The 15,184-nt window shown below is 44.3% G+C and overlaps 1 protein-coding gene across 1 annotated transcript in view; it reads left to right on the top strand.

The window, feature by feature from the left end:
* Window positions 1-3,446: 3,446 nt before the first annotated feature.
* Window positions 3,447-15,184, top strand: part of LOC139395906 (myosin-10-like) — a gene marked incomplete at its 5' end in the record, with an annotated part of 86,227 nt that continues 74,489 nt past the window's right edge. Inside the window, 4 exons of the mRNA XM_071143218.1 lie at window positions 3,447-3,603; window positions 10,583-10,610; window positions 12,199-12,313; window positions 14,262-14,309. Of these exons, the coding sequence (XP_070999319.1) occupies window positions 3,447-3,603; window positions 10,583-10,610; window positions 12,199-12,313; window positions 14,262-14,309 (348 nt within the window). The remainder of the gene's footprint in view (window positions 3,604-10,582; window positions 10,611-12,198; window positions 12,314-14,261; window positions 14,310-15,184) is intronic.

Here is a 15,184-nt window from a genome sequence, read left to right as displayed (position 1 = left end):
GTTAGGAGCTAGGGTTAGTATGGGTAAGGGTTAGGGTTAGGGCTAGTTTATGGGTAATTGTTAGGGTTAGGGTTAGTTTATGGGTAAGGGTTAGGGGTAAGGGTTAGGGTTTAGTTTATGGGTAAGGGTTAGGAGTTAGGGTTAGTTTATGGGTAAGGGTTAGGAGTTAGGGTTAGTTTATGGGTAAGGGTTAGGAGTTAGGGTTAGTTTATGGGTAAGGGTTAGGAGGTTAGGGGTTAGGATTAGTTCATGGGTTAGGGTTAGGAGTTAGGGTTAGTTTATGGGTTAGGGTTAGGAGTAGGGTTAGTTTATGGGTAAGGGTTAGGAGTTAGGATTAGTTTAGGGTAAGGGTTAGGAGTTAGGGTTAGTTTATGTTTTTGGGTAAGGGTTATGGAGGGTTAGTTTATGGGTTAGTTTATGGGTTAGGGTTAGGAGTTAGGGTTAGGGTTAGGGTTAGGGTTAGTTTATGGGTAAGGGTGGGTTAGGGTTAGTTTATGGGTAAGGGTTAGGAGTTAGGGTTAGTTTATGGGTAAGGGTTAGGAGTTAGGGTTAGTTTATGTTTATGGGTAACGGTTATGAGGGGTTAGTTTATGGGTTAGGGTTAGGAGCTAGGGTTAGTTTATGGGTTAGGGTTAGGAGTTAGGGTTAAGGGGGTTAGTTTATGGGTAGGGTTAGGGTTAGGGTTAGTTTATGGGTTAGGGTTAGGGTAAGGGTTTGTTTATGGCTAGGGTTAGTAGGGTTAGTTTATGGGTAAGGGTTAGGAGTTAGGGTTAGTTTATGGTTTAGGGTTTATGGGTAAGGGTTAGGAGTTAGGGTTAGTTTGTGGGTTAGGGTTAGGAGTTAGGGTTAGTTTATGGGTAAGGGTTAGGAGTTAGGGTTAGTTTATGGTTAAGGGTTAGGAGTTAGGGTTCGTTTATGGGTAAGGGTTAGGAGTTAGGGTTTAGGAGTTAGGGTTAGGGGTTAGGGTTAGGAGCTATGGGGTAAGGGTTAGGAGTTAGTTAGGGTTAGGAGTTAGGGTTAGTGGGTTAGGGTTAGGAGTTTAGGGTTTAGAGTTAGGGTTAGTTTTTGGGTAAGGGTTAGGAGTTAGGGTTAGGAGTTAGGGTTAGTTTATGGGTAAGGGTTAAGGGTTAGGAGTTAGGGTTAGTTTAGGGTTAGGGTTAAGGGTTAGGAGTTAGGGTTAGGGTTAGTATGGGTAAGGGTTAGGAGTTAGGGTTAGTTTATGGGTAAGGGTTAGGAGGGGTTAGGAGTTAGGAGTTAGGGTTTGTTTATGGGTAAGGGTTAGGAGTTAGGGTTAGTTTATGGGTAAGGGTTAGGAGTTAGGGTTAGTTTATGGGTAAGGGTTAGTTTATGGGTAAGGGTTAGGAGTTAGGGTTAGGGTTAGGAGCTAGGGTTAGTTTATGGGTAAGGGTTAGGAGTTATGGTTAGTTTATGGGTAAGGGTTAGGAGTTAGGGTTAGTTTATGGGTTAGGGTTAGTTTATGGGTAAGTGTTAGGAGTTAGGGTTAGTTTATGGGCAAGGGTTAGGAGCTAGGGTTAGTTTAGGGGTAAGGGTTAGGAGCTAGGGTTAGTTTATGGGTTAGGGTTAGGAGCTAGGGTTAGTTTATGGGTAAGGGTTAGGAGATAGTGTTAGTTTATGGGTAAGGGTTAGGAGCTAGGGTTCGTTTATGAGTTAGGGTTAGTTTATGGGTTAGGGTTAGTTTATGGGTAAGGGTTAGGAATTAGGGTTAGTTTATGGGTTAGGGTTAGGAGTTAGGGTTAGTTTATGGGTAAGGGTTAGGAGTTAGGGTTAGTTTATGGTTAAGGGTTAGGAGTTAGGGTTAGTTTATGGGTAAGGGTTAGGAGTTAGGGTTAGTTTATGGGTAAGTGTTAGTTTATTGGTAAGGGTTAGGGTTAGGGTTAGGAGCTATGGTTAGTTTATGGGTAAGGGTTAGGAGTAAGGGTTAGTTTATGGGTAAGGGTTAGTTTATGGGTAAGGGTTAGTTTATGGGTAAGGGTTAGGAGCTAGGGTTAAGTTTAGGGTTAGGGGTTATGGGAAATTGGATTTTGAATGGGACTGAATTGTGTGTCCCCACGAGGTTAGTTGTACAAGACTGTGTGTGTATGGGGGGGGGGGGGGGGGTTACTCTGTAGAGAGAACTGTGACATCAGTGTAACTGATATAAGAGGAGGGGGTGTGTTACATCACAGTCGTTTATATAAGAGAGAGAAGGACGGAGGAGAAAGGAGAGCTGCATCTCCTGTTTCGTGACTATGAACCAATGAAGGGAGGGATGAGAGAGATAGGAAAGGAAGAGAAATGGATAGAAAGGAAGATAGATAAGAAGAAAGAAAGAAAAATAAGTGTTGCGGAACTTTGATATGAAGAATTTGTCAGAAAGAGTTAGAATGTGATATAGTGAACGACACTTTCTATTGTATATCTATGTTAAGGTATTTGAAGGCTGTTTATGTTTATCTTATCTGCTTTAGAGAAAGAGAGATGGAGAGAAAATGGGGGATTTTGGTGGACAAGGCAGTATACTGACCCTCATATTTCAGTCCACCACACACACACACACACACACACACACACACACACACACACATACTGTATGTGTGGATTATCAGGGAAGGGTGTGAGAGGATGGTTAGGGGTGGCCAGTCAGAATCCACAGAGTCATCTTGTTATCAGTACCTTTACACTGTTGCCTGCATATATCATTCATAAACCTGTGTTGTAGCACTAGCTGGTTGATTGATTATCCTGACAGCTATCTTTCTTTTTCATTACAAATGCCTCCTTACACATTCCACTAGACCCCACTCATACTGTATGTTAATGGATCCTACTCATACTGTAGGTTAATGTGTCCTACTCATACTGTAGGTTAATGGGTCATACTCATACTGTAGGTTAATGGGTCGTACTCATACTGTAGGTTAATGTGTCCTACTCATACTGTAGGTTAATGTGTCCTACTCATACTGTAGGTTAATGTGTCCTACTCATACTGTAGGTTAATGGGTCCTACTCATACTGTAGGTTAATGGGTCATACTCATACTGTAGGTTAATGGGTCATACTCATACTGTAGGTTAATGTGTCCTACTCATACTGTAGGTTAATGGGTCCTACTCATAATGTAGGTTAATGTGTCCTACTCATACTGTAGGTTAATGGGTCCTACTCATACTGTAGGTTAATGTGTCCATCTTATACTGTAGGTTAATGGGTCCTACTCATACTGTAGGTTAATGGGGGGAGAATGTTGGGCGGGATTGACCCTACCTCTCCTAATGTTGCTGTTATATGACTCAGATTAGGTGTGTGTGTGTGAAATGACATTGCCTGGCTTAATGGCTGGGTCTAGGCATTGGGAGGGCATGGGTCATTGAGATTAAGCATGGTATTTTAGTTATCATTGAACTTTGTGTATATCTATCCTGGGTGTGTGTGTGTGTTTGCAGACATACTCGGGCCTGTTCTGTGTGGTGATCAACCCCTATAAGAACCTGCCCATTTACACAGAGTCTATAGTGGAGATGTACCGAGGGAAGAAACGCCATGAGATGCCCCCTCACATCTACGCTATATCAGAGGCTGCCTACCGCAGCATGCTACAAGGTAACCCTAACCCCTGACCCCCTCACATCTACGCCATATCAAAGAAATTTATGCTTTTCATATGTGCATTTTCGTGGAATAGTTTCATTTCAATAATAATGTTTTAATTTCTCAAAATCATTGTCACGTGGTTAATCATAAAAATATTAATTCAAATGAATAAACTCTAAAAGTAAAAATGTTACTAATGCGAGAGCACCAGCCTCTGCCTTATGGACACATTGTGAGGCTACACCGTGATCATTGGCGGCTAAATAGCCTAATTGAGCGCATGGAGATGGCCATGCAGCCCAGAGATGGCCATGCAGCCCAGAGATGGCCATGCAGCCCAGAGATGACCATGCAGCCCAGAGATGGCCATGCAGCCCAGAGATGGCCCACGCAGCCCCAGAGATGGCCCATGCAGCCCAGAGATGGCCTATGCAGCCCAGAGATGGCCATGCAGCCCAGAGATGGCCCATGCAGCCCAGAGATGGCCCATGCAGCCCAGAGATGGCCAATGCAGCCCAGAGATGGCCAATGCGGCCCAGAGATGGCCAATGCGGCCCAGAGATGGCCAATGCAGCCCAGAGATGGCCATGCAGCCCAGAGATGGCCAATGCAGCCCAGAGATGGCCAATGCAGCCCAGAGATGGCCATGCAGCCCAGAGATGGCCAATGCAGCCCAGAGATGGCAATGCAGCCCAGAGATGGCCAATGCAGCCCAGAGATGGCCAATGCAGCCCAGAGATGGCCAATGCAGCCCAGAGATGGCCAATGCAGCCCAGAGATGGCCAATGCAGCCCAGAGATGGCCAATGCAGCCCAGAGATGGCCATGCAGCCCAGAGATGGCCAATGCAGCCCAGAGATGGCCAATGCAGCCCAGAGATGGCCAATGCAGCCCAGAGATGGCCAATGCAGCCCAGAGATGGCCAATGCAGCCCAGAGATGGCCATGCAGCCCAGAGATGGCCAATGCAGCCCAGAGATGGCCAATGCAGCCCAGAGATGGCCAATGCAGCCCAGAGATGACCAATGCAGCCCAGAGATGGCCAATGCAGCCCAGAGATGGCCAATGCAGCCCAGAGATGGCCAATGCAGCCCAGAGATGGCCAATGCAGCCCAGAGATGACCAATGCAGCCGTTGGCCCATAACTTCTGTTGTCAACTAAGTAAAAATACATAAAGCCGACAAATTAAAACTGTCAAATATACGGATGAAAATTCTGGTTCTTTCAATCACATTCATCAACAGTTGAAGTCAGAAGTTTACATACACTTAGGTTGGAGTCATTAAAACTTGTTTTTCAAACACTCCACAAATTTCTTGTTAACAAACTATAGTTTTGTCATGTCAGTTAGGACATCTACTTTGTGCATGACACAAGTAATTTTTCCAACAATTGTTTACAGACAGATTATTTAATTTATAATTCACTGTATCACAATTCCAGTGGATGAGAAGTTTACATACACTAAGTTGACTGTGCCTTTAAACAGCTTGGAAAATTCCAGAAAATGATGTCATGGCTTTAGAAGCTTCTGATAGGCTAATTGGCATAATTTGAGTCAATTGGAGGTGTACCTGTGGATGTATTTCAAGGCCTACCTTCAAACTCACTGCCTCTTTGCTTGACAGCATGGAAAAATATAAATATATCAGCCAAGACCTCAGAAAAAAATTGTGGACCTCCACAAGTCTGGTTCATCCTTGGGAGCAATTTCCAAACACCTGAAGTTACCACGTTCATCTGTACAAACAATAGTATTCAAGTATAAACACCATGGGACCACACAGCCGTCATACCGCTCAGGAAGGTGCAAAAAGTGCAAATCAATCCCAGAACAGCAGCAAAGGATCTTAAGAAGATGCTGGAGGAAACAGGTACAAAAGTATCTACATTCGTATCTATAAAACGAGTCCTATATCAACATAACCTGAAAGGCCGTTCATCAATGAAGAAGCAACTGCTCCAAACCGCCATAAAAAAGACAGACTACGGTTTGCAACTGCACATGGGGACAAAGATTTACTTTTTGGAGAAATGTCCTCTGGTCTGATGAAACTAAAATAGAACTGTTTAGCCATAATGACCATTGTTATGCTTGGAGGAACAAGGGTGAGGCTTGCAAGCCGAAGAACACCATCCCAACCGGGAAACACGGGTTGGCAGCATCATGTTGTGGGGGTGCTTTGCTGCAGTAGTGACTGGTGCACTTCACAAAATAGATGGCATCATGAGGGAGGGAAATTATGTGGATATATTGAAGCAACATCTCAAGACATCAGTCAGGAAGTTAAAGCTTGGTCACATATGGGTCTTCCAAATGGACAATGACCCCAAGCATACTTCCGAAGTTGTGGCAAAATGGCTTAAGGACAACAAAGTCAAGATATTGGAGTGGCCATCACAAAGCCTTGACCTCAATCCCATAGAAAATGTGTTGGCATTACTGAAAACGCGTGGGCGAGCAAGGAGGCCTACAAACCTGACTCCGTTACACCAGCTCTGTCAGGAGGAATGGGCCAAAATTCACCCAACTTAATGTGGGAAGCTTGTGGAAGGCTACCCGAAACGTTTGACCCAAGTCAAACAATTTAAAGGCAATGCTACCAAAAACGAATTGAGTGTATGTAAACTTCTGACCCACTGGGAATGTGATGAAAGAAATAAAAGCTGAAATAAATGATTTTCTCTACTATTATTCTGACATTTCACATTCTTAAAATGAAATGGTGATCCTAACTGACAGGGACTTTTTACTCGGATTAAATGTCAGGAATTGTGAAAACTGAGTTTAAATGTATTTGGCTAAGGTGTATGTCAACTTCCAACTTCAACTGTAGGCCTTTTCCCACGTACGCTGTCTGTGGAAGACTTCCTCATATGCCATTTCTCTCCTGTTCTATTGGTTTTCATATCAACTTTCCTTCGTTGTCCTGAAACCAAATGCACAATCCTAGTCATATTAGCAACCCATTCTAGTTGTTGCATCTTTTGATTCACTCTCTAAGTTTCTATATTTTTTTTATTTCCCTTTTTCTCCCCAATTTCTTGATATCCAATTGCGATCTTGTCTCATCGCTCAACTCCCCAATGGAATCGGGAGAGGCTAAGGTAGTCATGCGTCTTCCGAAACATGACCCGCCAAACAGCGCTTCTTAACACCCTCCTGCTTAACCCAGAAGCCAGTTGCACCAACGTGTCGGAGGAAACACTGTTAAACTTACGACTGTAGTCAGCCTGCAGGCGCCCGGCCTGCCACAAGGAGTCGCTAGAGCACAATGAGCCAAGTAAAACCCGCCCGGCCAAAACTAACCCGGACGACGCTGGGCCAATTGTGCGCCGCCCTATGGGACTCCCTGTCACAGCCAGTTGTGACACAGCCCGGGATCAAACCCGGGTCTGTAGTGACACCTCAAGCACTGCGATGCAGTGCCTTAGACCGCTGCGCCACTCGGGAAGCCTGAAAATATATTTTTATTGGCGTTGCATGTTTTGTTCAGATGAATTACCATAATGTAAATGTGATTTCTGTCATTCTGAGCACCGTGAGTGGACGCCCTAAGGGGTTACACAACCAATGCATATGTGTCTGATACATTTCTCAAATGGCCAGTAAATGATAATCTTCCCGGCCACATTGTTTGGTGCCACATTTTCCTAACGGACACCCTGCTGACAGTGTAAATACCATATGGGTGACAGTGGTTAGAGCGTTGGACTAGTAACTGGAAGGTTGCAAGTTCAAACCCCCGAGCTGACAAGGTACAAATCTGTCTTTCTACCCCTGAACAGGCAGTTAACCCACTGACTTGCCTAGTTAAATAAAAGTTAAATAAAATATACAGTGCATTCAGAATTCAGACCCCTTAACTTTTTCCACATTTTGTTACATTTTATTCTAAAATGTATTAAATAGTTTTTTTCCCTCGTCAATCTACACCCAATATCCCATAATGACAAAGCAAAAACAGGTTGTTAGAAATTGGTGGTTCCAAACTTCATTCATTTAAGAATGATGGAGGCCACTGTGTTCTTGGGGACCTTCAAAGCTGCAGACATTTTCTGGTACCCTTCCCCAGATCTGTGCTTCGACATAATCTTGTCTTGGAGCTCTACGGACAATTCCTTCAACCCCATGGCTTGGTTTTTGCTCTGACATGCACTGTCAACTGTCACTGTCATCCTTATATAGACAGGTGTGTGCCTTTCCAAATCATGTCCAATCAAATTAATTTACCACAGGTGGACTCTAATCAAGTTGTAGAAACATCTCAAGGATGATCAATGGAAACAGGATGAACCTGAGCTCAATTTCTAGTCTCATAGTACAAGGTCTGAATACTTGTGTATTCGCATTGTCATTATGGGGTATTGTGTGTAAATTGATGAATACATTTATTTTATAATAAGGCTGTAACGTAACAAAATGTGGAAAAAGGGAAGGGGTCTGAATACTTTCTGAATGTGGTGTAAATCCATGTTTTTTGTGGAAGCATATGGAAACATTGGCAATGAGAATATCTTGGTGCTGCAAATGGCAGTAGTATTTACAGTTCATTCTAGGACTTTTCCCACGCCACAGGTATTATGATAGGAGCGTGACAAACAGACACGGATTGCTCCACTCCTCCATTAAAACCGGTTAGAGACAGATTGAGCAACGTTTCTGCCCCGAGGTCAATTCATTAGACGACAACTCTCTCTCTCTCTCTCTCTCTCTCTCTCTCTCTCTCTCTCTCTCTCTCTCATTCTTTCTTTCAATGTGACAGGTGTGTGTCCGTGATCTGTGATCCTATTGATAATTTAACCAGTATGACTGGTATGTGTGCGTGTCCGTGCATGTCTGTGCACATGCGTGCGTGCGTGTGTGTGTTTGCCTATGGTTCTGAGGAAACCTTTAAAACAAACACACCAAAAATGTAACAGACAAGGTCAGGCCATTGTGTTGGTGTCTGCAGTGTGGGCTGGAGCAGAGGTCTGAGGTCTGTCTGGAGAGACCACTTCTGTAGCTTTGACCTCCTTCCTCCTGACTACACGACAATGCTGCTCAGTGAGAGCTGTTGAAATCACATACACACTGACATCCTTTGTGTTTCAGTCAGGTTCTCTGAGATAGATTGACAAGTGTATCGATCCCTCTGTTACAGTGATTACTGGTGTAAGAGGTGAAGGTAGTACTGTTACAGTGATTACTGGTGTAAGAAGTGAAGGTAGCACTGTTACAGTGATTACTGGTGTAAGAAGTGAAGGTATTACTGTTACAGTGATTACTGGTGTAAGAAGTGAAGGTATAACTGTTACAGTGATTACTGGTGTAAGAAGTGAAGGTAGTACTGTTACAGTGATTACTGGTGTAAGAAGTGAAGGTATAACTGTTACAGTGATTACTGGTGTAAGAAGTGAAGGTATTACTGTTACAGTGATTACTGGTATAAGAAGTGAAGGTATTACTGTTACAGTGATTACTGGTGTAAGAAGTGAAGGTATAACTGTTACAGTGATTACTGGTGTAAGAAGTGAAGGTATTACTGTTACAGTGATTACTGGTATAAGAAGTTAAGGTATTACTGTTACAGTGATTACTGGTGTAAGAAGTGAAGGTATTACTGTTACAGTGATTACTGGTGTAAGAAGTGAAGGTATAACTGTTACAGTGATTACTGGTGTAAGAAGTGAAGGTATAACTGTTACAGTGATTACTGGTGTAAGAAGTGAAGGTATTACTGTTACGGTGATTACTGGTGTAAGAAGTGAAGGTATTACTGTTACAGTGATTACTGGTGTAAGAAGTGAAGGTATAACTGTTACAGTGATTACTGGTGTAAGAAGTGAAGGTATAACTGTTACAGTGATTACTGGTGTAAGAAGTGAAGGTATAACTGTTACAGTGATTACTGGTGTAAGAAGTGAAGGTATAACTGTTACAGTGATTACTGGTGTAAGAAGTGAAGGTATTACTGTTACAGTGATTACTGGTGTAAGAAGTGAAGGTATTACTGTTACAGTGATTACTGGTGTAAGAAGTGAAGGTATTACTGTTACAGTGATTACTGGTGTAAGAAGTGAAGGTATAACTGTTACAGTGATTACTGGTGTAAGAAGTGAAGGTATAACTGTTACAGTGATTACTGGTGTAAGAAGTGAAGGTGTTACTGTTACAGTGATTACTGGTATAAGAAGTGAAGGTATTACTGTTACAGTGATTACTGGTGTAAGAAGTGAAGGTATTACTGTTACAGTGATTACTGGTGTAAGAAGTGAAGGTATTACTGTTACAGTGATTACTGGTGTAAGAAGTGAAGGTATTACTGTTACAGTGATTACTGGTATAAGAAGTGAAGGTATTACTGTTACAGTGATTACTGGTGTAAGAGGTGAAGGTAGTACTGTTACAGTGATTACTGGTGTAAGAAGTGAAGGTATTACTGTTACAGTGATTACTGGTGTAAGAAGTGAAGGTAGTACTGTTACAGTGATTACTGGTGTATGAAGTGAAGGTATTACTGTTACAGTGATTACTGGTGTAAGAGGTGAAGGTATTACTGTTACAGTGATTACTGGTGTAAGAGGTGAAGGTAGTACTGTTACAGTGATTACTGGTGTAAGAAGTGAAGGTATTACTGTTACAGTGATTACTGGTGTAAGAAGTGAAGGTAGCACTGTTACAGTGATTACTGGTATAAGAAGTGAAGGTATTACTGTTACAGTGATTACTGGTGTAAGAGGTGAAGGTAGTACTGTTACAGTGATTACTGGTGTAAGAAGTGAAGGTAGTACTGTTACAGTGATTACTGGTATAAGAAGTGAAGGTATTACTGTTACAGTGATTACTGGTGTAAGAAGTGAAGGTATAACTGTTACAGTGATTACTGGTGTAAGAAGTGAAGGTAGTACTGTTACAGTGATTACTGGTATAAGAGGTGAAGGTAGTACTGTTCATTGGGTAATATGAAAGACTAACATATTCTGCTTTCGTTATTATTCTCTCACAGACAGAGAAGATCAATCTATCCTCTGCACGTGAGTAACCTGGGGTTACTCCCCATCTGTCTGTATGCCTGTCTGTCTACCTGTATGTCTGCCTGTCTTGTCTGCCTGCCTGTCTGTCTGCCTGTCTTGTCTGCCTGTCTTGTCTGCCTGCCTGCCTACATGCCTGTCTGTCTGTCTGTCTGTCTGTCTGCCTGTCTGTGTGTCTACCTGTCTGTCTGCCTGTCTTGTGTGCCTGTCTTGTCTGCCTGCCTGCCTACATGCCTGTCTGTCTGCCTGCCTGTCTGCCTGCATGCCTGTCTGTCTGCCTGTCTTGTCTGCCTGTCTTGTCTCTCTTTTGACCTGTCTGTCTGCCTGTCTTGTCTGTCTTTTAACCTGTCTGTCTGTCTTGTCTGTCTGTTGTCCGTCTGTATTCTCACCATGGTAAATGATCCCAGTTTAGATTACTGAAGCTGAGTATAGCTTAGTTTCTGCTAGGATCCTGTTTTTAAACTTTTACAGCCCAGTCCCCCTCCAACACTAGAAGTATATTTAGTTTCCCCCAGTCAGTCTCCTGTATTCTCCTTTATTCCCATCCAACAGCAACACAATGACTAGTGTCTGTATCCTGCACACCTGCTCTCTGTGTATAGAGGAATACACTGCATGGTTCCTCTGTTCCCTGGTGACCTACACGTGTGTATAGAGGAATACACTGCATGGTTCCTCTGTTCCCTGGTGGCCTACACGTGTGTATAGAGGAATACACTGCATGGTTCCTCTGTTCCCTGGTGGCCTACACGTGTGTATAGAGGAATACACGGCATGGTTCCTCTGTTCCCTGGTGGCCTACACGTGTGTATAGAGGAATACACTGCATGGTTCCTCTGTTCCCTGGTGGCCTACACGTGTGTATAGAGGAATACACTGCATGGTTCCTCTGTTCCCTGGTGGCCTACACGTGTGTATAGAGGAATACACTGCATGGTTCCTCTGTTCCCTGGTGGCCTACACGTGTGTATAGAGGAATACACTGCATGGTTCCTCTGTTCCCTGGTGGCCTACACGTGTGTATTGAGGAATACACTGCATGGTTCCTCTGTTCCCTGGTGGCCTACACGTGTGTATAGAGGAATACACTGCATGGTTCCTCTGTTCCCTGGTGACCTACACGTGTGTATTGAGGAATACACTGCATGGTTCCTCTGTTCCCTGGTGGCCTACACGTGTGTATAGAGGAATACACTGCATGGTTCCTCTGTTCCCTGGTGGCCTACACGTGTGTATAGAGGAATACACTGCATGGTTCCTCTGTTCCCTGGTGGCCTACACGTGTGTATTGAGGAATACACTGCATGGTTCCTCTGTTCCCTGGTGGCCTACACGTGTGTATAGAGGAATGCACTGCATGGTTTCTCTGTTCCCTGGTGGCCTACACGTGTGTATAGTGTTATTTCTGTTATATGTGTTTGTGTTGTGTTTATATGTCCTTCATAACTGGGTTGTATGAGTGTGTTTTTATGGATGACACTTGTGAAACGAGATGTGGTTTATGTGTGAGTTTCTCATACTTGTTTCTGTGTGTGTGTGTGTGTGTGTGTGTGTGTGTGTGTGTGTGTGTGTGTGTGTGTGTGTGTTCCAGCGGCGAGTCTGGCGCAGGGAAGACAGAGAACACTAAGAAAGTCATCCAGTATCTGGCTCATGTGGCCTCGTCCCATAAGACTGGAACTCTGGGTAGGAACAAGGAGGCCTCACAGGTAAACTGGGGAAGGAGAGAGAGCGGGAGAAGAGGGGGAGGGGAGGGGAAGCGGAGAAGGGGGGAGGAAGAAGAGACTATATGGAGGAAATGGGGGAGAGGAGGAAAGGAGAGCTTGGTCAGGATACAAAGACAGTGGAGGGGAAGAAGATGTGAGGAAAGAGATAAATTGGATGAAGAAGGACAAGAATAGGAAGAGAATTGATTGATGGATGAGGTTTATTGTCCTGACTGAGGGAGAGGGTTGATTGATGGATGATGTTTATTGTCCTGACTGAGAGAGTGGATTGATTGATGGATGCTGTTTATTGTCCTGACTGAGAGAGTGGATTGATTGATGGATGATGTTTATTGTCCTGACTGAGGGAGAGGATTGATGGATGGATGATGTTTATTGTCCTGACTGAGGGAATGGATTGATGGATGATGTTTATTGTCCTGACTGAGAGAGTGGATTGATTGATGGATGATGTTTATTGTCCTGACTGAGAGAGTGGATTGATTGATGGATGATGTTTATTGTCCTGACTGAGAGAGTGGATTGATTGATGGATGATGTTTATTGTCCTGACTGAGGGAGTGGATTGATTGATGGATGATGTTTATTGTCCTGACTGAGGGAGAGGGTTGATTGATGGATGATGTTTATTGTCCTGACTGAGAGAGTGGATTGATTGATGGATGATGTTTATTGTCCTGACTGAGGGAGAGGGTTGAGAGCTGGATGATGTTTATTGTCCTGACTGAGAGAGTGGATTGATTGATGGATGATGTTTATTGTCCTGACTGAGGGAGAGGGTTGAGAGCTGGATGATGTTTATTGTCCTGACTGAGAGAGTGGATTGATTGATGGATGATGTTTATTGTCCTGACTGAGGGAGTGGATTGATGGATGATGTTTATTGTCCTGACTGAGGGAGAGGATTGATTGATGGATGATGTTTATTGTCCTGACTGAGAGAGAGGGTTGAGAGCTGGATGATGTTTATTGTCCTGACTGAGGGAGAGGGTTGAGAGCTGGATGATGTTTATTGTCCTGACTGAGAGAGTGGATGGGGAAACAGAAGAGTGGATGGGGAAACAGAATAAGGCAGGAAGAAAGTGAAAGAACGAGAGGGTGTAGGGAGGACTTGTTATGAAGTTGTGTTAAAGATGTATATTGAAACTATGGTTGAAACAAGGTGTACTGCTACATTTTGCATTACACTACATGTTGCTACTACTCCATAACTTCCTGTCTACTACCGTTCTTCTTGCTGATCAAGTGCTGCTGGAGGAATCAATATAGAGTGACCTCTATAATCATTCCTGTCTCTCTGCTCCTCTCCTTTCTCTGCCCTGTCCTCTCTCCCTGCCCTGTCCCCCATCCTGTCCTCTCTCCCTGCCCTGTCCTCTCTCCCTGCCCTGTCCTCTCTCCCTGCCCTGTCCTCTCTCCCTGTCCTGTCCTCTCTCCCTGTCCTGTCCTCTCTCCCTGCCCTCTCCTCTCTCCCTGCCCTGTCCTCTCTCCCTGCCCTTTCCTCTCTCCCTGTCCTCTCTCCCTGCCCTCTCTCCCTGCCCTGTCCTCTCTCCCTGCCCTGTCCTCTCTCCCTGCCCTGTCCTCTCCCTGCCCTGTCCTCTCTCCCTGCCCTGTCCTCTCTCCCTGCCCTGTCCTCTCTCCCTGTCCTGTCCTCTCTCCCTGCCCTGTCCTCTCTCCCTGTCCTGTCCTCTCTCCCTTCCCTGTCCTCTCTCCCTGCCCTGTCCTCTCTCCCTGCCCTCTCCTCTCATTCCCCCTCTCATGTACTCTCCTCCCCCTACTGCCCCTTATCCTCCCCTTTTTCTACTGTTTTCCTTCTCTTCTTTCTCCTTTCCTTTCCTCCCTCTCTCCCTCCTCCCTCTTGATTTTGAACTCTCTCCTACCCTCTCTCCTCCAACCTCCCCCTCTTTCTTGTCCTTCTCTCCTGCGTGTTCAGATGGATGGCAGTAGGTCGTTGCCCCGGGGCAGTTCCATGGTGAACAGGGTGAGTGGGCTCTATCCTGTCCTGTCTTCTCCTCTTTCCTTCTCTTCTGTTCTGCCTACCGATTCTGGTTTGTGCTCCAGACTAACATCCTTTAACAACACCATTACTGATGTGTTCCTCCACAACTGTCAAGCATTTTGTTTTTGTTTGTACTGCATTCATTGGTCTGTTGTTGTGTTTTGTTGTTTGTTTGTGTCATCCGTTGATTCTCCCAACCTTCCCGTTCTTCTCAATCTCTCAGAGTGTGCAATATGTAAGTATAATATAAAGTATAAAGACTATCACCGCTGTGGGCTGATTAAGGAATTGCACATAGATGTAGAATGTATAGAGCAGACATAATTATCTTGTTCAGTATAAGAGAGAATCTTGTCTGTTTTAGACAATACATTTCTGTCTGAATGTTCTGAAAAGTTGCTGTCTCCTGAATGAAAGCCCTGCTGTTCTCTGGTGTCTATGGGTGTTTGGATTTTTACTGTACGGTATATCTGTTGCAACACCCAATGGGTGCTAGAATAAGTGGTGATGGGCGGGTCTATGAATCTCTCTCAACGTCCTGATTGGCTGGATTAACAACCTGTCAATCTTCAAACCATATACAGTTGCCCAATGAAATGCTCTAGTTTCCTAATTGACAGCTGGTGTTAATCCCGCCCATAGGTGGGTCTCAGAATCATTCCCCTCATCAGTGAAGGAAAGCTTTGGAATTCACTGATGATGCACAAAAGCTTGGTCTTAAAACAACCGGCCATCTGAAAACCAGATAGGTGGAATCTCCCCTAAACTCTTTGGACGCTTAGATAGAGCCATCACCTTAGTGATTACACCTATCCAGTCTTTTCTGATCTGCTAGCACTGAATGGGCAGTGGCTAGA

This window comes from Oncorhynchus clarkii, unplaced genomic scaffold (genome assembly GCF_045791955.1).
Source record: "Oncorhynchus clarkii lewisi isolate Uvic-CL-2024 unplaced genomic scaffold, UVic_Ocla_1.0 unplaced_contig_3077_pilon_pilon, whole genome shotgun sequence".
Lineage (NCBI taxonomy): Eukaryota > Metazoa > Chordata > Actinopteri > Salmoniformes > Salmonidae > Oncorhynchus > Oncorhynchus clarkii.
The sequence above is the reverse complement of the archived record's forward strand: the minus strand, read 5'-3'. Positions and strand labels throughout refer to the sequence as shown.